Raw genomic sequence first — 24,120 nt, 5'->3', positions numbered from 1 at the left:
ACACGTCCAAACTACCTCATGCACCACTCTGACAGATACCTCACCATGGTGTTGGTCCCACATGCCAACCATCCAGAATATAATGTGACGTGGTTGAATGAGACAACATTACCGTAATTAGTGAATGGCGTCCAATGAATGCCATCATGAACAGTACGGTCGAGGTACACGCGATATGGACCCACCTTGTTATTCCCGCTCTAGAGGATGTATATTGCGGCCCTGGGCATGGCGTCATCGTACACAAGATCAATGTCGATTCCGTGGATGAGGTGGAATTATGAGATGATCCAACCCTGAAACACAAATACGAAAATATGTTAAAAAAAAATATGAACCATAATTAAATGTTAAATAATTAAAAAGAAACGTATCGTAAGGAGTGTGCAAGAGCCAATCAACTGCATGGTCTTCCAGGTGGAGGCTTCATTCAGCTTCTAGTATAGGTATACCAGAATGGCGGCCCCCTAGTTCCACTCGTGAAGTGTAGTCAGATCAATAAAATACTGGAGATAAGTCATGTCGACGTAGGTTACATTTTTGTCCACAAATAGTGCAGTGCCTATCAAGAACATGAGCCAACACCACATAGCGCAACCACTATGATACTCAACAACCCGCGTCCTCGGACTCCGCTTCCGCCACCAAGTGGTTCTCATAAAGCTCTTTAAAGCTGGAGAACCGGATATACATCCACAATTACACAACATAAAACGTTGAAACAGAAACACATAAAAACAACAAAGTGAAGGATAGAAAAACACTTAGAAAGGGGGGGGGGGTTTGAATAAGTGTGATTTTAAAAACTCTTAAGATAAAAACAATGAACACGATTATTTTTATACTGGTTCGTTGTTAACGAAACTACTCCAGTGCACCCCCTTAGAGTGATTTACCTCAACTAAGGATTTAATCCACTAATCAATCTTGATTACAATGGTTTTCCACTTAGATACCTTCTAAGTCTTCTAGAGTATACTGATCACAACTTGATCACTCTAGGAATACACCACTTAGATAACCTCTAAGTCTTCTAGAGTCTACTGATCTCACTGATCACTCTAGGAACCTTTTACAATCAATGTAAAATAAATGTTTACAAGAGTATGAATTGCTTCTTAGAAATCTATAATCACAACTGTGATATTTCTCTTAAGTTCTAAGCTTAACACTCACTAAATATTACAATAGTTGTGAGGTTGAAGATGAAGTTCGTGAGTAATGAATTCAGCAGCCACTACAACACGGAAGGCCTACGAAAGCGCTTATTTTGGGCTTTAAAAGCGCTTTAAAGCGCTGTGAAAGCCACCGCTGGCGTAGGTAACAAAAGCGCTTCTAAAAGCGCTCTGGTAGACCCCCCCTATAAGAGCGCTTTTCTGGAAAAAGCGCTCTGGTATCCCCCCCTATTAGAGCGCTTTTTATGGAAAAAGCGCTCTGATAGCCCCCCCTATAAGAGCGCTTTTCCAAAAGCGCTTTCATAGGTTGCGTTTTTTATTTTATTTTTATGCTTTTTTTTTATAAACCTATTATTTTTATAATTTCTAAACCTGCATTTATGGAAGCATTCTTTCATGAACCTGTAATTTACCATTGTTATCCCATAAACCTATAATTTACAATCGTAATCCCATTATTTCAGTAATCTCATTATTTCAACAAAGAAGCGATTTCGATTATATACTAAACATGCATTATAATTATACCATTGTAATTAATCCAAAATATATATACACCGATTCACATATTTCTAACATGAAAACAACTAAACCAATTCACATGACATTATAACAATAAGAAAATCATCCCTAAACAACTAAATCAACTAAATCGGTCCTAGTCCTGCAAAGTCTGAACATCTTCAAATGACTGAAAATCTTCACAATCTGCAAAATAAAAATAATATAATCAAAATAAGATTATTATTATATAAAGGCTCTAAAATAAGAAGGTAAAGAGTAGAACGAGTATATATATATATATATGTCGTGTAAAAAGAATAATCAAATTAAATATATCAATAAATACAAATTAATTTATTAATATTTAGGACTTTATATATCTAACTTGAATACATGGAATGGAATATCATTTATTGTAAATTAGTTCAACAAATTTTGTACATAAAGTTTACCTTAAATTTAACACAGCCACGTCATATAGCCCAGAGGGATAAAGAAATATAGATCACTAACAATAATCCTGTCACAGACACCCTCAAGAACAACATTAGCTACATGTTATTGATAGGAACACTATTAGAAACTCAACCAACAGCATGTCAAACAATTACAGAATTTGAGAAGTTGTTACCAAATTGATCAAAAGAGCCCAGTATCCTTGTGAGCTTTCTACTATCTCTTAGCAATATAAGAAGTTTCTCTGCAACAACAATTAATGTAAAGTTCACAACCAATTGACAGGAAAAATTAGACACAAATAAAAGTTGAATATTAATTTCTATGACAAATAATACATGACAACTAGTTACTACTACTTACCCTTCAGCGTTTTCCTTCATCTTTGAGCTATGCTATATCTACACTTATTTTCCTACACTTGTATATTACACCGTATATTTTAACACAGATAGATACTTGTGCACAAAAATTAAGATAGAATAAATTAATAAAAAATGAATTGTATACCTTGTATGTAGAAAATTACGGTGTTGGTGTAAGCTAGGGGTGTATGTTTACTCAATCAATAAATGTTGCAATAATGAGAAGGGATTGTTGGACTAGAAATTTGAAGGTTTTGTTGGACTTAACCTGCATCGCCTCATTTCTATCCAAGTTGTATTGTGTCACAGAATATGAATCAAGTAACTGTACCCCGAAGGATCCTGCCACAGAAGACTTCGGGGTACAATTACTTGATTCATATTCTGTGGAACATAATCGGCAGGGGCACATTGTGTTCTATCCTTTACCAGTCCATCCACTGTTTGAAGCTCAACCTACAATAGAAAAACGTGATTATTACTAACTACATATAGAAAATCTTGAATCATGTAAAAGTTGATGAAACAGATATCTCTTGTAGGTCTCATTATCAATAACATCTTCTACTTACTTGATACATGTCTTTAATACTCTAAATCACTGATAAAAACCTAACAAACTTTGTCTTCAATACTCTAAATCACACTGATAAAACCTAAATCACTGATAAATTAAAAAAGCCCCAATAATATTAACTATAACCCTAAATAAAATTTTGTATTTTTGAAAGCAAACAATGAAAAAAAGGAAAATTTCCGGCACAAAACCCTAACCTGAACAGAGAAGAGACGGTTGAATGGTGGCGATGGAGTGAGGAAGGCGGCGGCGGAGTCGGTTGAAGGTTGGAGAGGGAGTGAGGACGGCGGAGCAACGAAAGGAAGAAGAAGGTTCGCGTGTTTTGGATCTGAAACAAAACGCGTGTGTTTGTAAAATATATAATTTTTTAAATGGGCTACCAGAGCGCTTTTCAAAAGCGCTTTAATAACACCCCCTACCAGAGCGCTTTTATCCCAAAAGCGCTTTCGTAGCACCCACCCTATAAGAGCGCTTTTAAAAGCGCTTTCATAACCCCCTACCAGAGCGCTTTTTAAAAGCGCTCTCATACCCCCCTACCAGAGCGCTTTTTGAAAGCGCTCTCATAACCCCCCCTACCAGAGCGCTTTTTTTGCATCATTTTACCTTGTTTATTAATTTTGTTTTTAGCGAGCCCTACGAGAGCGCTTTTGCTAAAAGCGCTTTAGTAGCTACGCTGCTACAGCCTAAATTTGGCGTAGTGAGCGTTTCTTTATTTTTGCAAGAGTTGTTCTTTTTTCTTCTGATCAGAACTTCATATTTATAGGCGTTTGAGAAGATGACCATTGGGAGCATTTAATGCGTTGCGTGTAAAGTACAACTCTGCATTTAATGTTTCATACTTTTGTCAACTACCTCGAGCCTTGCTTTTGCTGCTTTTACTGACTTTGCCTTTTGTAGCTTCTAACGTTCCTTTTGTCAGTCAGAGTAGCCTGTCATCTTGTACTTGCTTCTGATCTGATGTTTGTAGATACAACGTTTGAATAATCAGAGTCAAACAGCTTGGTGTAGAGCATCTTCTTGTCTTCTAACTTTGAAGTGCTTGGTGTAGTTGTACTGTTTGTACCTTAAACTTGTTCACTAAGTTTAGTCTGTTAGGGCCTACGTGGCAAGAATTTCTTTTGTATAAATAGCCTTCTAGTAGCTATCATTTATTAACAACAACTTTATTCTCTTTCATTAACCTTTTGCGCCGTTATTCTCTTTGTCATCATCTTTATTCTTTGTGCACCAACAAAAACATACAAAATCTAAAAAGTGTAATTCTTTTAATTTTTTTTTTAGTTCAAATGTTGATGAACTATGAATGAAGGACCAGATGAAAAAATCAAACTCTTTGACTTTGTTTTAGTTGCTATGCATGAATGATAGTAAAATCCACCAAGAGTGGATGAAACCAGCCAACTCTGACTTTTCATCCACTTTGACTACTAAGACTTGATAAGATAAAATAAATAAAAGCATAGTTTTCTTAATTATGTTGCTATTCAAGTTTAGTGCTAACTATATAATGATAATGTATATTCATATGTTCTTTCTAAGTCCAGCTTGTGAATCTATATGTACAAAGTTATCATCTATGATAATTAACATGTAATAAGTTGTTAATTATTTAAAATGACTGCGATCTTGTTTCATTGCCGTAGCTTGAGAAAAAGAGTTTGTGGTTGATAGTAGTGGAGTGGAGTCTATGTAGTGAAACCTACGTTAGTGTTAGTGTCATTGACGAGTTTATATCGTAGCTTTTGAATTTCCCGTTTTCTTGTTTTTTATGGTGAATTTTATGTAGTTTTATTACTTGCATGACTGTAGACTAGTTGTATGATTGTATCATATTTTAATGATTTATATAGTTTAATTAGTTTAGATTCATGGTATGGTATGGGTTTATAGTATATTTCATATCACGAGCCATCCTTGATGTTGCGAAGAATTGTGGTCAAATATGGTAAACCCAGAACCTTGATGGGCCACTGCGATTTTGATCAAAGCTACACTTTGTAGTATTGCTCGAACTCACTTCCGATCAACATATGCACTCTAGTCAAATGAAAAGCAATAGTTTTTGTATGTTGAAATCGGATAGTTCTTGAGGTGAGTTAACTTTGTTTTTAACAGGAGAAATTTTTGCAAGTCATGCTGTTGATGATATTGGACCGGAAAGAAGACATACTCCTGATCATTATGTAATTCAGCAAAATAATTGTTTCCCTTGCCTTACTTCTTCTAATGTTCCTGCTATCGAGAAAAAAGCCAATGAATCCCGATGAGTTGAGCGGGCGAAGAAGGATGCTTTCTAAACCTTCCTTCACAAGTAAGAACACTCATACTCTTACCTTAATTATCTACTGCTAATTGATTCTAAAATATTAGTTTTAAATTATGAAAATTAGAAAGTGACTGTAACCCACATCAAGCTTGGTACTAATCATTGTTAGAGTGAAAACCAGGTCCACACGTTTATTACTTGGCAAGAATCTTATATAGCTATTACAACAACTTATGCAAGTAGCTAATACAAAGTTCACTCCTAAAAGATACAACAGGCCCAAAGTATATGGACACTAAGCCCAACAATCATTACAGAAGTTAGAACATTGGTATAATAAAAGAAGACCAATTAAAAGGAGTTTCATTAGTAAAAGAATTTTTAGTCTCCTTTAAAATGTAATTCCTGTAAAATATAGTAACCCAATAGTGGGGTATTGTCCAACGGTGGGACACTGTCCAATGGCGGGACATTTTGCTCTATGGAGTGGAGAAAATCCGGATCATGTACATTGACATATAGACTGCCTTGATAGACTATATGACACAATTATGACTTGCCTTCCAGGATATTTTGTTAACCGTTATATGTTTCATCTACTGAGGATGCAGAACTTCGAGAAAGTTCTAATGACACTTTGGAACTTCATTTTTGGGTATCTTATCGTCGAAAGACTATAGCAAGAACATGTTATAAATTCTTGGCAAATCCTATTTGTCTGAGTTTATGTTTCCATTTGATATATGAGTTGATGCGTAAAAAGTGTATTCCCCATAATTTTGGTCTCTTCCCTTAGTGCTTTAGACTTAGTCTTTTGATTTTCTATGTGTGGCACTTTGCTTCAGTATTTATCCGACTAAATATGTTTTGGAACCATCTCTCTTTGGCTAGGAATTTGTTAAGTTTTGTTGGTAAGTTTTATACTTATATTATCTTGTATGTTGGTAGGTTTGAGTGAATAATACAAGATGAATTTTTCTTTTATAATGATGTACTTTTCATAATTGTATTAATATTTGAGTTGCATTTAATTGTTATTTTCTATTATAATGAATAAGTTGAATGACGTATATATTAGTTTTTAGAATAAAAGAAATTGTTTTATAAAAGATAATACTTTTTCATAACCTATAAAATCCTTTTTTATAATATATACAATTTTGAAAGGTCCTAAGATAGCATTTTAAGGAAAGTGCTATTAATAGTGGGTATATAATAGCCCTTTTAGAAAATAGCTATTAAATCATAATCCATAGCATGTATATAAGTGTAATACATGCTACGATAGCGCTTTGAGAGAAGTGCTATTAAAGAATGGATTTTAATAGCCCTTAAAAAGCGCAATCATATGTGGACAATCTATAATAGCAAGAGTTTTAATAGCACTTAAAAGCGTTGTTGAATGCCAAAAAGAGTTAGTAAGGCTCTGTTTGATAAAAATAGCGGTTGACTGATAAGCTAGCTGATAGCTGATAGCTTATAGCTTATGGCTAATAGCTAATGACAAATAGCTTATAGCTTATAGCTGATGACTGATGACTTATAGCAGATAAGCTGATTGAAGTGTTTGGTAAAATTAGCGGTTCAACTAACTGATTAATTAAAATGACATAAAGGACATTTAATATATAATTATTTTATTTTAAATTAAAATAAATTATAGAGGGTAAAAGTGGATTTTAGTTAACATTATAAGGATAAAAATGGAAGAAAAAATGATAAGGTATAAGCTATAAGCTAAAATGCTATCTGAAATAGCGTCTGAAAAATAAGCTATTATAAGTTAGTAAAATAAGCTATAAGCTCGTAATGAAAAGACCCTTACCAAACAGGTCTTTTATTATTATATGAGCTTATAAACTATAAGCTATAAGACATAAGCTCAAAAAGTGACATGCCAAACAGAGCCTAAAAGTATTTTCTTGCGTAGTGATTCATTGACGAGATGCTGGTTTTTATGCACAACACACATTAAACATATCATCGATGTAAAGGGTGACAGTAACTATGGATTTCGAGTAGTTTCTGCTTTGCTCGGTAATGTCGCTACCGCGAAAAATGGAATCAGAGTCGCCACTAATATATTCATCCCATCGCGGGAAAGGAATATCAGAAACCTAACTCGAAATAAGAACAAGGTCTTTCGACCAGAGAACAGGGCACGGGAGTCGGTTACGCAAGGGGAAGGTGTTAGCACCCCTCACGCCCATCGTACTCGATGGTATCCACCTATGTTTGTTTCTATCTAAAGGGTGTCTAATGTCTAAAACCTAAATGCGAATGAATGCAAAAAAGAAATACGGGGAAAAGAAGGAATTATTTACAAGTGTGTTCGCTTAGGCCCCGCGACCCAATGCCTACGTATCCTTTTCAGGAATCAGAACGACCGTAGTTCGGCTCCATAGTTTCCATTTGTTTTGTGTTTTTTAGTTGAACAGCGGTTAAGGTCACAATCCACGATGCTCGACCTTTGGAGACTTATACGCCTACTTTTGGAAAGGACTTAACTTGTTCTTAAGCGCCTAACAAGGCAAAAGAATGAACTTGGGTTTGTGTTTTTTATGTAACTACATGATGAACAAAACCCAATACAAGGTTTCGCACCACTTCGTCACTTTGTTTTAATTCGAGCCTTTATTAAGTATTTTAAATGTTTTTGGTTGGGTATTTTTTAAGGGAATTTACTTTGCGATTAGAATCACATAACAATGTATAATGATCGAGAAGCAGATTAGGGAATGAATCCCACTCACTTCTATCCCATTATGTAATGATCGAGAAGCAGATTAGGGAATGAATCCCACTCACTTCTCTCCCATTAATTAATGTTTGAGAAACAGATTAGGGAATGAATCCCACTCATTTCTCTCCCATTAAATAGTGACCGAGAAACAGATTAGGGAATGGATCCCACTCATTTCTATGCCACTAAGTGATTGAGAAACAGATTAGGGAATGAATCCCACTCATTTCTCTATCACTTTCTTAATGTGATTCGCCTCTTTATTTATTAGTGTTTTAAAGTCGAAAAGAAAAAGAATGAACAAGGGAACTAACCTATTCTCTAATCTAAGTTATTCTAATCTAAGTCTAATGGCCCTAAGGTCAAGGATAACTATCTTAACCTATCTCAATTCCTCTTAACAAAGAAGGAAGAGTCTAAGGGAACATGGCAAAAGAATGGAGTTACAACTCCAACAAGATGAGAAGAGAGCCCTAGGGCAGTAGCAAACCAAGGAAATAAATGTCCTAAATCAAACACAAAAGCCATATGGCACTACACGAAAATATTCACAAAGAGTTACCAAAGTATCGCATAAATCGTCACTTAACAATTAGCGAACAAACATCCATTAATCGAAACAAAAAGCAAATGAAAAACATGAACAAAGCTTAAAGTCAATAGCAATTAGTTCATTTATGGGTCCAAGACCTTATACCAATCTATGTTAGTCAATTAACTTGAAACAAACAAAGTTCTAACAAAACTATACAAAACTAGGTCAAAACTAGTTAATAGAATTCAAATTAGGAGTGAAGTTAGAAAGATGCAATCAAATGATGGAAGTCAGTAGCTAATGACCTCTAAAAGGTGTCTAAGCAATCACAAAACAAGTCAAGAAGTTTCACACAAAATTATAGGTCATTCGGACAAATTATGGTGCGATCGTTAACCAAAGGTGAGTTATTTACAAGTGAAAAAGAAAAATCAAGTAAAATAAGAAAACATGACTAAAAAAATTCAACTCCAGGTCTTAGGACCTCTAAACATCCCTACTTATATGTACAAAAAGAAACTAAGTCAATTGCATAAATGCAAAGCAAATTATAGGTCAAATTCACATGGTTATCTGCTTAAGAACGCACATAAATCGGGTATAGAGAACCTAGTGAAAACCTAACCAAAACATGGAATTGGACTTTTATCTTTTTCACATCATATGGTATATGAGTCTACTGATATCACACAAAAAATGGCAATTAAATTCTACTCCTAAGGTATTAAACAAAATTAATTTGCAAAACCGATTGAACTTAAAAAACATAATGAACACACTAAAGAAAATGATTTATTAAAAACAACAAACTAAGTTCTAAAAATCTAACAAAAATATCAAAAATTTCTACACACATTATTCTATTTAAAACATATTTTTATTTATTTTTTATATGAATTAGAACTGGTCAATGAGTCAAAAGTTAAATGGGAAACAAAATTAAAGTGTAATCAAAGTCTGCCTAAACTGGGGGTGTGTTAGTAAAGGTAATATGAACTAAGATTATGCTATTGGCGCGTTGGGCCTAAGGAACAGGAGGTGTGGGGAGCAGAACGCTGAGGCCCACGTTAACAAACAAACGCATGGCCCACTGAGGTATCACATATGTTCCTTCATTTTATTTTAATCAGCATTTTCTTTTCAGCGCTTATCAATGTTAACGTGACCAAAAAGGAACACTTGAAATCAATTGGACATAGCATCACTTAAGTTATTAAAAGACAAAATAAGGCTTGAGCCACTCATAAGCCTCTACGTCGTCTCCTAATGATTAGAATAAAACAAAACAAACAAAATAAATGGGAAACGGAACCAATGAGCGAGTGCCACCTCAGCCTGACCGTTGGGGAAAAGAAAAGAAACCAGACGCCGGAGATCCTACTCCGGTCGTCTCTTCCGGCGAAGCTCCGCCGCAGCTAGGACTCAATGCACCCAGAAAACATGAAAGCTTACACCTTTCGACTCGTTTTTTCGCACTGATCATGGATCCGCAATTAGTTTCTTTTAATTCCTACTCTATCATCCATACCGAACCAAATTATGTAAGCCCTAACATTCAAGATCCACTCTAAATCACACAAAACGAGTACCAAAACAATCCTCACGACGCAAGGCATTCAAATACGTGATCCATACATTCATATGAGAGCTATACCACGCAAACCGAATTCATGTTCAAAACAAAACCATACACGATATGCAACACCTTCAATGCAAACATGGTGGTCTAAATCCTAACCCAATCCCTGATGACGGGTTCCAGGCCTATATGCTTCTAAATGCGAAGGAATAGAGCTTACTTGTTGCGGATCTTGATCAAGATTTGTAGAGGAGTTCCACAGCTGCGTTCCTTGCTTCTTGAGAATGATGATGGTGACTTGCAGTGGAGAATGAATGCACACTTGAGAAGTGAATTTAATACTTGCAGATTGAACGATGAGGATACTTGCTTCTTGGTGATTGAAAGATGATAAAGATGATGATTGAAAGATGATCAAAATGATGATTGTTGCAGCTTCCTCTTAGTAGTGATGCTTGATGAGGGTAGTTATGGTGGAAGAAACGGTTATGGTGGTGGTGATGGTAGTTGAAGAAGTTTTGTTGTGGTGGTTGGTGGTTGTTGGGAGAAGAGATTGATGAGAGTGAGAAATGGTGAGATTCGAGGAGAGAAAGAAAATGAATGTGAGAGGAAAATGAATCATCCCCCGTGTGAGAATGAAGTATGGAGTTTATATAGGGTGAGTGTATATGGAATATGGTGGGGAGTGTTGTAGCATAGTATTCTTACTCCCAAACTTAATGAGCAAGTATGGAGTTTATAGTAAACTTTTGGAGAACTTTCTGACTCAGAATCCGTGCATGGCTGATAGTGGTAACATGTGTGTGCATGTATCTTCACGTGTGTAGTGGCTGCAGTATTTTTCTGACTTGGTGTTTTTGTTGTTGTGGCCATGATGCTCACTTTGTGCTCACATATTATTAATTAGGGCTTACCGTTGGGCTCGATTTTTGTACCACAGTGAAGAAGACATGGAATAGCAAAGGTTTCATGTTGGAGCTCTCTTGAAATAAAGCTTTGAAGTATGAGCAATATGATCAAAAGTATGTTGAATCCTCATTGCATGGGTCTGCATGAGCGTGGCTTGGGACTGTGCCTTTGTTTTGGCCAAACGTGACTCGACGAAGTCATAACTTCAAGGCTCGATAAATGATTCAACTCCTATCAAAATTGCTTAATTCTTGAACCAATGGATAGACAACATGGGGATGAAGAGATCCATACTAAGTTTGCACTTTGTGGGCCTTTATATTTCTCTAAAATCAATCTCAAAGTCAGCACACCACGTGCTTGATCATTTGCATGCGATGGCGAAAAAACTGCCTGGAAACTTGCCCTGATCCAGTGGTAATCTTCCCACTTTGAGCTTCTATATCTCTTGACCCTTGCCCCATATGGAAAAACTCCCAACTACAATATTGTAGAGGGCCACGAAAGGAACAATGTTGCTCTTGAACTTGTCTCGAAATAAGGCCTAGATCCCTGTGTAAATATGACCTGAAGTCAGCTGCCCAGCTAAATTTTAGAATTTCAAAACTCCCCAAATTTTTCTAAGTGTTAGAACTTTCTATTTGTGGCAAGATCAATTTTTAACTAACTTTCCATATTTGGCAACTTTGAATATTTCTTGATTTTATTTTGTTTTGTTGACTTTTCTTTGACCGATTTTTCACCATGAGTCAATATTTACCAGTTGACTTTGACTTTGACCAAAAAGTCGACTTTTCTTGATTTTCCAGATAAATTTCCCGATTAATCCATTTCTGATCTAATTCTCAATCAATTTTCAACCAGAGAGGCTTCAATGAACAGGACAACCATATTTTGCATCCACAAACATTTTCCTGATTAAATTTTGACCAGAAAGTCAACTGGGTTGACTTTGGTCAAAAAATCCTAATTTGACGACCCTGATAAACATGAGATTCGTATCTTTTAATATGAACCCTGTCTTGGAGAGAGCGAAATCCTGATCTTTAGGGGAACTTCCATGAGAATAGTATTGTGCAGTCAGACTCTCAATCTCTCTCCTTTGATCCCAGATGTCTCACACATAGAAACTCTTTTTTCCTCAGTTTTCTTGGATAGTAACAATGATGTGAATGAATGTATTGGGTGAATGGCCTATATGAGGTATGCACATGAATGTGATGTGAAAGCCAATCAGGAATAAATAAATGGGCAAATTTTGGGGTGCAACAGCTGCCCCTATTCAATCTTCTTGGACCTGAATGTACGAACGACACAAGTTCTGGACATTTGAGGTGTAAGTGGATTGAATACTCGAAAGTACCATCAAAATTTGCATTCTGCGGTAAATCAAAGAGTGTTGAATGTTATCAAAGGATACCAGCCGAAGGTGGACCTTACACAGGTTGCTAACCACAGCTAGACTTCAAAAGGAGACACAGCCGAAGGGTGACTCGATAAAGGATGTAACCAGCCGAAGGGGAAACCGATCCTAATTTGCTAACCTCAGTTAGACTTCAAAAAGAGGCACAGCCGAAGGGTGACTCGATAAAGGATGAAACCAGCCGAAGGGGAATCCGATCCTAGTTTGCTAACCTCAGTTAGACTTCAAAAAGAGACACAGCCGAAGGGTGACTCGATAAAGGATGAAACCAGCCGAAGGGGAATCCGATCCTAGTTTGCTAACCTCAGTTAGACTCCAAAAAGAGACACAGCCGAAGGGTGACTCGATAAAGGATGAAACCAGCCGAAGGGGAATCCGATCCTAATTTGCTAACCTCAGTTAGACTTCAAAAAGGGAGACACAGCCGAAGGGTGACTCGAAATCTAGAAGGGTATGCCAATAATCATTGGACTTGGCGAAACACAAGAACTACAAGGTTCCTTCAGGCCGAAAGGCGGGATGTAATTGTACAAGAGTGACAATCATTCGGATTGCCATACACAAAGTATGAGTTATCTAAACGATTGAACTCAGCAAACGGGAAATCACCAAGGAGATAATGATCTTTGTGCAGCATGACTTTGTATCCAATCCACACTGGAGTGAGACTTCTTTTGGGAATATGTTATCTTGTGCCTTTTAGAGCACATACAAACTTGGCTTATGCATTGATGCATGTTTTGAACTTTCTTTACGTAATGCCCCATATTCATGGGAATGCTACGCTTTTGAGGATGCAGTGTGAATGCAATGATTGCTATATGCAAAGTGCCAAACAAAGGCATTCGTGTGAACACCGGACATCTTTTATCTGATGAACTCTGTGGGGATTCTTTTTGACTTCTTGACTTTGTGAGGCCACCAGATGGTTTCTTGGACGACCCCCAGTATGTCACTTCTATAGGGGGGGAACTTACACCAGAGGGGCCATATCGTCATCTTGTTTGGAGACTTTGAAGATTGCACCTCCCCTTTTTGAACTTCCACATCTTTGTCGAAGGATAAGGGAATCTAATCAACACTGCGGAGCATTTGAGCCTTGGCTCCAGAGAAATAACCTCTGGTACTTGAAGGAAAGGAGACCTCTGGGTTCTTGAAGCGTGGATACTGGCATCTGACTATGCTGAATGATCGGAGGTTCCTGCAAGACAAATCAAGCAAATATGCCCCAGGCATGATGGTTCTACCTCGTCCATCATCCCAAGTACTCAAAATCTTTAAGCAATTCTATTTAGTTTAGCTCATGTTCCTTTTGTAGGACTTCGATGTTAGAAATGCAATGCTTACCAAAATAATTGGACGCTTTTGTAAACAAAACAGTAAAAATAAAACAATGTAGGAATTTTGAGTAAAATATCTTTTTATTAATGAAAAGGAATGCCTAACATAGGCGAGTACACCAGGAAGCGGCCCCTTAAGGAGGTGGCCACCAAAAAAAGAAAACAAATAGAATTTACAAACATGGCAACGTAATAAAAGGTTCCATTGAGTTCCAATCTTGCTATGCCTTGCAGATCTTCGATGTTCCTTCTGCTTTGCTTTCCGAAATGGATGAATGGATTGATCCTTTGTCCTTGTGAGCCCTCCAATTATGATGACTAATTATGCTTGAAGATCTAATGCACGACGCAGTCATTCGCTTTTTGTCCCTCTTTTGCCTGGACCGCCCTTTCGGGTTTTCAATCCACCAGGACCCCTTTTTTGCCTAAGTCGCCCTTTCGGGTTTTCAACTCAGCGGGTGTACTTTATTTCTTTTTCATTCTTTTTCCTGATCTTTTCCTTTTCTTTTATTTTTATTTTTTGATCAGGTTTATGCGAAGTATTTTTTAACTGCGTCGGCATTCACGGGAAGTGGGAAGTCTTCGCCATCCATAGTTGAGAGGATCATGGCGCCACCTGAGAAGACTTTCTTTACGACATAAGGCCCTTCGTAATTCGGAGTCCACTTTCCCCTAGGATCGTTGTGAATAGGCAGGATCTTCTTGAGCACAAGGTCACCAACCTGAAAGTGTCGAGCTCGAATCTTCTTGTCGAAGGCTCTCTTCATCTTCTTTTGATAGGCTTGCCCGTGGCATATGGCTGCTAGTCTCTTTTCATCAATAAGGTTCAATTGATCAAATCTGGTCTGGACCCAATCAGCTTCACTGAGCTTCACATCTGTTAATACCCTTAATGAAGGAATCTCAACCTCAACCGGAAGAATCGCTTCCATGCCATATACCAACGAGAAAGGAGTTGCCCCTGTGGAAGTGCGCACCGAGGTACGATAACCATGTAAAGCAAAGGGCAACATCTCATGCCAATCCTTATAAGTGACCACCATCTTTTGCACAATCTTCTTGATGTTCTTATTGGCCGCTTCAACTGCGCCATTCATCTTTGGCCTGTACGGGGAGGAGTTATGATGCGTGATCTTGAAGTCCTCGCATAGTTCCTTCATCATCTTATTATTGAGGTTGGATCCATTATCAGTGATAATTCTCTCAGGAACCCCATAACGACAAATTATATGGTGCTTGATGAAGCGAGTCACTACTTGCTTGGAGACCTTTGCATAAGACGCAGCTTCGACCCACTTGGTGAAGTAGTCAATAGCAACGAGGATGAAACGATGTCCATTAGAGGCGGTGGGCTTAATTTCCCCAATCATATCGATGCCCCACATAGCAAATGGCCAAGGAGATGTCAACACATTCAGAGGGACCGGAGGCACGTGAACCCTATCTGCATATACTTGACATTTGTAACATACCACCACATGGTTGAAACAATCATGTTCCAAGGTCGACCAATAATAACCTGCTCTCAATATTTTCCTAGCCATGGTGTGCCCACTTGCATGTGTACCAAAGGATCCTTCGTGTACCTCTTGCATGATCTTTGCTGCTTCGTGTCTATCCACGTATCTGAGCAACACAGAATCAAAGTTCCTTTTGTACAATACACCTCCAGCAATGAAGAACTTGGCAGATAGTCTCTTCAGAGTTTTCCTATCTGTGAGGGAAGTACCCTCAGGATACTCTTGGGTTTCCAGGAATTTCTTAATGTCATAAAACCATGGTTTCTCATCAGGCACATTATCAATGACGCCACAGAATGCAGGTTCATCCAACCTTTTGATCACAATTGACGGCGCTTCATTGTCCCATTTGACTTTGAACATGGATGCTAAAGTGGCCAACGCATCAGCCAAGTGATTTTCCTCTCGAGGGATGTGATCGAAAGTGATCTCATCGAAATATTGAGCCAGTTTCACAACATGTTCTCTATAGGGAATCAAGTTGGGGTGGCGTGTTTCCCAATCTCCGTTGATCTGACTAATCACCAAAGCAGAATCTCCATAAACTGCGAGATTTTTAATCCTCAAATCAATGGCCGCCTCAATACCATATATGCAAGCCTCGTATTCAGCCACATTATTAGTACAATCGAAACAAATCCTGGCCGTAAATGGAATATGAAAACCTGTTGGAGAAGTAAGCACAGCCCCAATACCATTACCCAACGCATTAGAGGCACCATCGAACACGAGCGTCCATCGCGCCCCTGGTTCAGGTCCTTCCTCTTGATCTTGACTTTTGGAAGTTTCTGCCACGCACATTATATTTTCATCAGGAAACTCAAAGTACATAGACTGGTAATCGTCCACAGGTTGATGTGCGAGATAATCAGCAATCACACTACTTTTAATGGCCTTCTGAGTAGTGTATTGGATGTCATATTCTGTCAAGATCATTTGCCAACGGGCAATTCTCCCTGTCAATGCCGGTTTCTCAAATATATATTTGATTGGGTCCATCTTTGAAATCAATAAAGTGGTGTGAGTCAACATATACTGTCTCAGTCGGCGAGCAGCCCATGCCAAAGCACAGCAAGTTTTCTCGAGTAGTGAGTATCTTGATTCACAATCGGTAAACTTTTTGCTAAGGTAATAAATTGCGTGCTCTTTTCGACCGGACTCGTCATGCTGACCCAACACACACCCCATTGAATTCTCGAGGACCGTTAGGTACATAATCAAAGGTCTACCTTCCACTGGAGGTATGAGGATTGGAGGCTCTTGCAAATACTCTTTAACCTTGTCAAATGCCTTTTGACAATTGTCATCCCACTCTATTGCCTGGTTCTTTCTCAATAACTTGAAGATAGGTTCACACGTGGCGGTAAGGTGTGAGATGAACCTTGCAATATAATTTAACCTTCCCAAGAATCCACGAACCTGTTTCTCAGTTCTCGGCTCAGGCATCTCTTGTATAGCTTTTACCTTGGCGGGATCGACCTCGATACCCCTTTCACTAACAATGAAACCAAGCAATTTTCCTGACCTCACCCCGAAGGTACATTTATTGGGATTCAACCTCAACCTGAACTTTCTTAACCTCTCAAACAATTTCTTCAGGTGAACCAGGTGTTCCTCTTCAGTATGGGACTTTGCAATCATGTCGTCCACATAGACCTCAATCTCTTTATGAATCATGTCGTGAAACAAAGTCACCATAGCTCTTTGATAGGTTGCCCCAGCATTCTTCAACCCAAACGGCATGACCTTGTAACAAAAAGTGCCCCAAGGCGTAATGAATGTTGTCTTTTCCATGTCCTCGGGTGCCATCTTTATCTGATTGTAACCAGAAAAACCATCCATGAAGGAGAAAACCGAGAATTGAGCAGTGTTATCTACCAACACATCAATGTGAGGAAGCGGGAAGTCATCCTTCGGGCTCGCTCTATTCAGATCTCGATAGTCGACACACATTCGTATTTTCCCATCTTTCTTAGGTACGGGTACAATATTGGCTACCCATGGCGGATAAATTGTTACAGCAAGAAAACCTGCATCAAACTGTTTCTGAACCTCTTCTTGTATTTTCTTGGACATATCAGGACGTGTTCTCCTGAGTTTCTGTTTGACGGGCGGAGAATTTTCTTTAAGGGGTAGCCTGTGCACCACAATGTCAGTATCTAATCCAGGCATATCTTCGTAAGACCACGCGAAGATATCAGAATACTCCTTCAACATTCCAATCAACTTTTCTTTCACATTCTCATTCAAAGAAGCCCCTATTTTAACCTCCCTTCTCGTCTCTTCGGTGCCAAGATTCACCGTCTCAATAGGCTCTTGATATGGCTCGATCACTTTCTCTTCTTGTTTCAACAATCTGGCCAACTCATCGGGCAATTCACAATATTCCTCATCCCCTTCTTCAGCAGTATAGATAGGATTGTTGAAGTCATAACGAGGCATAGCAAGATCGTTATCAACAGAATCTGGAGGAGCGATGGATCTGCATGGATTATGATTTATGCTTTATTTTAGAATGGAGGGATGATTATGAGTAAGAAACGTTGCCATTTTTTATTATTTTTTTATTTATCTAAAACAAATATAAAAGTAAAAATGAAAGACAGGGAGCGAAATATTTGAATGCAAAAACGTCCTTTTATTAATGGTTTTAACATTGAAAAACAACAAATGATGCCCTACATGTGTTCACTGTGTCTTGGGCAGAACACAGGAATTATTGTATGATAAACAAAAACAGACAGTATTACTCTCGATCAGGAGCAATTGAGATGATGTCTTTGGAAGACCAGTTGAGAAGTTTCTGTCCTGGGACACACGGCTTGATCCATTCTTCGATGTCATAATCGCTATCCATATCATCATCAGCAGCACAAATATGATCTTTGGCGATGCCAGCACTGGAGAACTTGATCGGAATGAGGGTTCCGGGCTTCTTGGAGGCCTCCCCAGATGAACTCTGACCCCACTGATATCCAATCCCACATTTATCCTGCTTGACTGGTAGATCCAAGACTCGGCCCCATCCTTCAGGATGACCAGATTCAACCACAGCTTTAGCTTCCTTTAGTGAGGACATGGGAGCCTCTAACTTCTTCTTTTCAACATAAGGGATCTTGATAGTTTGGACAGCCTCAAACGCTTGACAAGGTGTTTCGTGGACCTCCCCTTCCACATCAATATACTTGAAAGACGCAAGATGGCTTACCACATGCTCTTCCTCCCCACATATTGTGACTATCTTCCCTTGAGTGGCAAATTTGAGTTTCTGATGCAATGTGGAAGTCACGGCCCCAGCAGCATGGATCCATGGACGCCCCAGGAGACAACTGTAGGCCGGGTGGATGTCCATCACAAAGAAAGTAATAATGAAGAGTTGAGGACCTATCATCACTGGTAAATCAACCTCCCCAAACACCGACCTCTTTGAGCCATCAAAGGCTCTCACAGTTAATTCACTTGGCCTTATCTCAACACCAGAATAGTCTAGCCTCATCAAAGACGACTTTGGTAACACATTCAAAGAAGATCCATTATCAACAAGAACACGAGATAGCATAGTCCCCTTGCACTCCACAGATATGTGCAAAGCTCTATTATGTTTTCTACCTTCAGAAGGCAAATCTGCATCAGTGAATCCCAATCCGTTTCCAGCATTGATATTAGACACAACCCCTTCAAGCTGATTTACTGAGATCTCAGGAGGGACAAAGGCAGTGCCTAGGAGTCTCAATAAAGCATTTCGATGTGTCTCCGAACACAAGAGCAACTGCAAGATCGAAATCTTTGATTGAGTTTGACTCAATTGGTCAACCACTTTATACTCACTTTTCTTGATGATCTTTAGGAACTCTTCCATCTCTTTGGCCACAGTATCTTCAGAGTTAGAGCTTTGCCCCTGATCCACCGTATCTTCTACCACTCTTTTCCCTTTTGCTTGAGCTAGAGCTTCTACATTGTCATCACGAGTATTCTGGGGAGGATTGAAAATGCGACCACTTCTCGTCATTCTTCCAATGCCCACAACATTATCAACATCTTCTTTCTCAACCGGCGCTTTAACCTCATACTTGGCCCCTTGGTAAAAAACTTCTCCTCCATAATTCCATGGGATCGCTTTTTCACTGTTATACGGGACGGGACCAGGAAGTGTGATAACCAAAGGAGGTGCTCTTGTAGGAATTGGAATCTTGGCAGGAGTATACGGGATAGATGCCACATTAACTGCGTTTTCAACCATTTCAGGACGTCGCACACGCTCAAACTGTAGATACCCACTATCTATCAACTGTTGAATCCCATCTTTCACCTTATCACAAACTGATGAAGTGACCATGCAATTAGGACAGAATTCTCCACAACCAGCGTATAGTCTCATCCTCAACAATTCCTTCTTCAATAATGGCAACAATGAACCCAATTCGATCACATCCTTAACCAGGTGAGTGTCTTCAACAACCTCAATAGCATTTGCCGCATGGGTTCCATGGGGAGGCATAGGATTCTGAACAACATTAGGTCCTTGAGTAGGAGTAAACTCGATGGCTTTGGAGTCGAGCAAATCCTGGACTTTATGCTTCAACGCTTTACAGTTTTCAATATTATGTCCAGGTGACCCAGAGTGGAATTCACACCTTGCATTAGCATCCCAATTAGGAGGCAGCTTAGCAGGAGTGGCTAGAGTCCTCAATTGGACCAAGTTCAAATCGAGGAGATATGGCAATACTTGTGCGTATGTCATTGGGATCGGATCAAAAGCTCTTTCTGGCAATTTCGGTCGTTGTTGGTACTGACGCGGCTGATACCCTTGTTGTTGATGTTGGAAAGGAGCATTTGGGATAGTCACAGCGGCTACTTGTTGATGAGCCTGATTTCTGCCACTACCATAGTAAGCAGCACTCGTTTCACCTTCTCTTTTCTTAGCAAACCCATTATATGGCTTCTTTCCACCAGCCCCAGAGGAGGAACTAGCAGCACTCGGATTCTGTATTCTACCAGCCTTAATTCCACTTTCAATTCGCTCACCAATCATAACCAACTCGGCAAAACTTGAGGATGCAGAACAGGCGGAATAGTATTGACCCTCTAGAGTGTTGGTGAACAGGTCCATCATTTCTCTTTCCAACATGGGTGGCTGGACCCTAGCCGCCAGCTCGCGCCATTTCTGCGCGTATTCTTTGAAGGACTCATTAGCTTTCTGGGATAAATTCTGTAACTGAGTGCGATTTGGTGCCATGTCAACATTATACTGATACTGCTTTATGAAGGCATCAACCAGGTCTCTCCAACTTCGGATGTGAGTTCTCTCCAACCTCATATACCATTCCAAGGATGCCCCAGTCAGGCTATCTTGGAAAAAGTGCATCAACAGTCCTTCGTCCTCAGAGTATACATGCATTTTGCGATAGTAAGCTCGGACATGGGTCTTGGGACAAGTATTCCCCTTGTATTTCTCAAAATCTGGCACTTTGAATTTTGGCGGCACACGGACACCAGGAACCAAACCCAAGTCATTAATGTCCATACCGAGTCCTTGGCCTTCCATGGCCCTCATCCTTTCCTCCAGTCCTCTGAACAATCTTCCAGCATCATGTGGAAATCCCAACTCACTTTCAGGAAATAGATCCTCATGTCGATCTTCTTCCAACACGGGGATGGCAGCAGCTCTTCTGATTTGTTGTGTGGCTTGTCCTTCAGGAATGGGCTGGGGAGGCCCATAAGGATTACCTTGATTAGCAGCGGGAGGAATTACACCAGGTCCTCCGATCACAGATTCACCATTGACACGAATATCAGCAGGGTTTCTTTGTGGAGGGTCCGCAACAACCTGAGCAACTGTGTCCATCCTGATTCTGAGTTCTTCTTGGCGATCAGCCATGTTTTGCATGACTTCCATGAACTGAGCCATTTGAGCAGTAACCTGAGTTCTCATCTGAATAAGATCATCCCTTAACTGATCCATTTGCAGTGAGTGATTAGCCCTTGTGTAGTAGCGATGTGTAGGCGGAGGTGCAATTGCTGAAAGAGAAAACCTGATCAGTCAGATAAGAACACCATCTGATGTACCTGTTTGTGCATGATGTGCATGAGGTGCATGTGTGCATATGATGTGAGGTGCCATTTTCAGAGTATCCAAAATATTTAATATTAATCAAGAATGTTTAACAATGTGACAAAGGATAAGCATCAAGAGGAAACAAAAAGACTCAAATTTCATTAATAACCTCTTATTGAATTTGGGCATACCCATACATTGACAAGATAGTTCAAACAACAGAAAAGATAAAGGACCCCATCCAACAAGCCTGGTGGTGGTCGTGAAAAACAAGCTCAAACACTAATCCATCTGGGTGTAAAACAAAGGTCCTCCTTGTTTAAAGTGCTCGTCGCTCCACTTCTTAGTTTCATCAAACATCTTCTTAGTCACTTCTCGATCTCTTCCTTTGACAAAACTTTGAATCACCACATCTTTGCGAAACAACTGCCCATCTAACATATCACAGTGGGCCACCAAGCTCTCACATCCTTTGCAATCAGGGAGGGTATTCTTTTCAGATGTACTTTCCATTTCTGCTATCTGGTTTCTGAGCTTTGCATTCTCTTCTGTTAGTCGAGCGGAACGGAGATGACTACCTTTAAGTTGTGTCTCCACGGCCATCCTTTGAGTAACTTCCTCTTCAAGCTTCTTCTGGATTGCTACCCTCTGAGTGGTTTCCTCTTCAAGCTTCTTTTTCAAACTCTTTACCTCGGCCCTAGCCTCTTTCTCTACCCTGAGCTTGTGAGCCTTTAAGTCTTCTCTGTACTCTCTCTTGAGCTTTTCTTCTGCCTTTTTTACCGCTTCTTCTATAACCCTTTGATGGTCCTCAATACGAACAGTGGTAACTCTTTCACCCTTTTCAGTTCTAGCCCTTTTTTGAACTCTGGAAGATCCTCCTTTCAGCATTTTAACCTCATGTGCTAATTCAGCCCTTTTCTGATCCACCAAGAAGTACTTTATTTTAGCGTCTTCCCCTTTTTCTCGCAACCTGATATTCTCCACATGTACTTGGTTGTACTCCTCAGCTGGTACAGTGGCAGTTAAAATCTCAGGTGGTTGTTCATATAGAGGGCTAACCTTCGGGAAAGGCAGCAGGCGCTCCTTAGCTCTTTCTTCAACCCATTCAGTATAAGCTTTCTTAGCAATAGCATTCTTTCCCCCCAAGGTAGTTCGGTCTTCTGTATGAATTTTGTTCCACGCACTCCTTACTTTCTCCAAACCATCTGGATCGGTTCCTTTTTCAAAGCAAACAGACTCAAATATCTCTTTATCCAACGGCTTGTCCTTCAGTGCAAAACCCAACTGGCGCAGTGCTAGCTTCGGATTATAGTTGATGACTCCTTTTGTCCCTATGAGAGGAACATTGCCAAAACTTCCACATCTGGTTATAACTTGCTCGATGTCCGTTCGGAGGTGATACCAAACAATATCATTTGCAGTAAGTCCCATAATCCTTTGGGGCCACTTTTGTGAATCTCTTGTAGTGACAAATGCTCCGCTTTTAGGCAAATGTGAAGAAAACCATTCGTACAGTATTGGCAAACAACCCCCAACTGATCCCTTTTTTCCATACCTAGAATGGATGGCATAATAAGTGTCGGCCAACAGAGTGGGTACAGGATTTTGATCCATGAAGAGGCAAATGGCAGTGAGATCAACAAAATTTGGAATATTCGGGAACATCACTAATCCATAGATCATGACGGCCAGGAGAGCATTGAATTCTTTCCACTTTTCCTTATCAGCAAGGGTTTCAGCTTCCCTCATCAGAAATTTCACATAGAATCCATGGGTCCCACCATTAGGCTTCCAGTTATCCTTAACGTCCTTCATGCTCAAATAAAGAGCACCAGCAATGCGATCCATTTTGGGCTTTTCAGGTGCACACACAAAAGGAACCTTAGGTTGAACTTTGATTTGAAGAATGTGTGCATACTCTTCGAGGGTAGGGGCTAGTTGGTAATCTTGAAAGGTAAAGCAACGCAGCTCAGAATCATAAAACTGAAGAAGAGTGTAGAGACCCCACTCATCAATACGAGTAGTTAACATAAGCAGAATGTGGCCATAAGTCTTTCTGAATTCATCCAAATTTTGCCCAGTAACTCGGGTGCTCAATCGAACCAAAGGTGTTATATCCTCACGGTAGAAACTGCAAGAGAAGGTATGCTTCGTAGTCTTTTTGTTGACGGTCACACTGTTAGCCATTCTTGATGAGAAGTGTTGACTTTGGATACCTGAAAAATGGCATGCATATGAATGTTAATCTCTTTTCTCTTTTTTCTTTTTTCTTTTTTCTTTCTTTTTTTTTTTTTCTTTTTTCTTTTTTCTTTTTTTTTTTTTTCTTTTCTTCTTCTTTTTTTTTTGGAAATTAAACATGCTATGATGATTATGATGCAATGAAAGATCCTCCCCACATAGGAGAAGTGTATGTTTCTTCTGAACAGGATTGGATGTTGCAGGACCAAAAGTCCGGCATAAATACCGCAAACCCATAAGAACCATAGTCACCAACAGAATAGAACAGTCACCAACGGTACCTGTCATGAATATCCCACCCCACTCACAGGTGAATCTAGGTCAAGGTAGGTCGAAAGGTCTCCAGCGTTAGCAACTCTCCTGAAACACCGTCATTGTTGCAAATACATGCCAACAACGGTATCCCATTCGAGTCTCAGCTGGTCGTGGGTCTCA

At 39.3% G+C, this 24,120-nt stretch overlaps 1 protein-coding gene across 1 annotated transcript; it reads right to left on the bottom strand.

The window, feature by feature from the left end:
* Positions 1 to 249: 249 nt before the first annotated feature.
* LOC131615092 (uncharacterized) lies at positions 250 to 23,634 on the bottom strand. The gene is made up of 5 exons (XM_058886597.1): positions 23,329 to 23,634; positions 22,385 to 23,247; positions 18,143 to 21,424; positions 15,392 to 17,874; positions 250 to 296 (listed from the first exon to the last, which is right to left on the bottom strand). The coding sequence occupies exons 1-5, from the start codon at positions 23,632 to 23,634 to the stop codon at positions 250 to 252; spliced, it is 6,981 nt and encodes a 2,326-aa protein (XP_058742580.1).
* Between the last annotated feature and the right edge of the window lie 486 nt (positions 23,635 to 24,120).

This window comes from Vicia villosa, linkage group LG6, assembly GCF_029867415.1.
Source record: "Vicia villosa cultivar HV-30 ecotype Madison, WI linkage group LG6, Vvil1.0, whole genome shotgun sequence".
NCBI classification, from domain to species: Eukaryota; Viridiplantae; Streptophyta; class Magnoliopsida; order Fabales; family Fabaceae; genus Vicia; species Vicia villosa.
The sequence above is the reverse complement of the archived record's forward strand: the minus strand, read 5'-3'. Positions and strand labels throughout refer to the sequence as shown.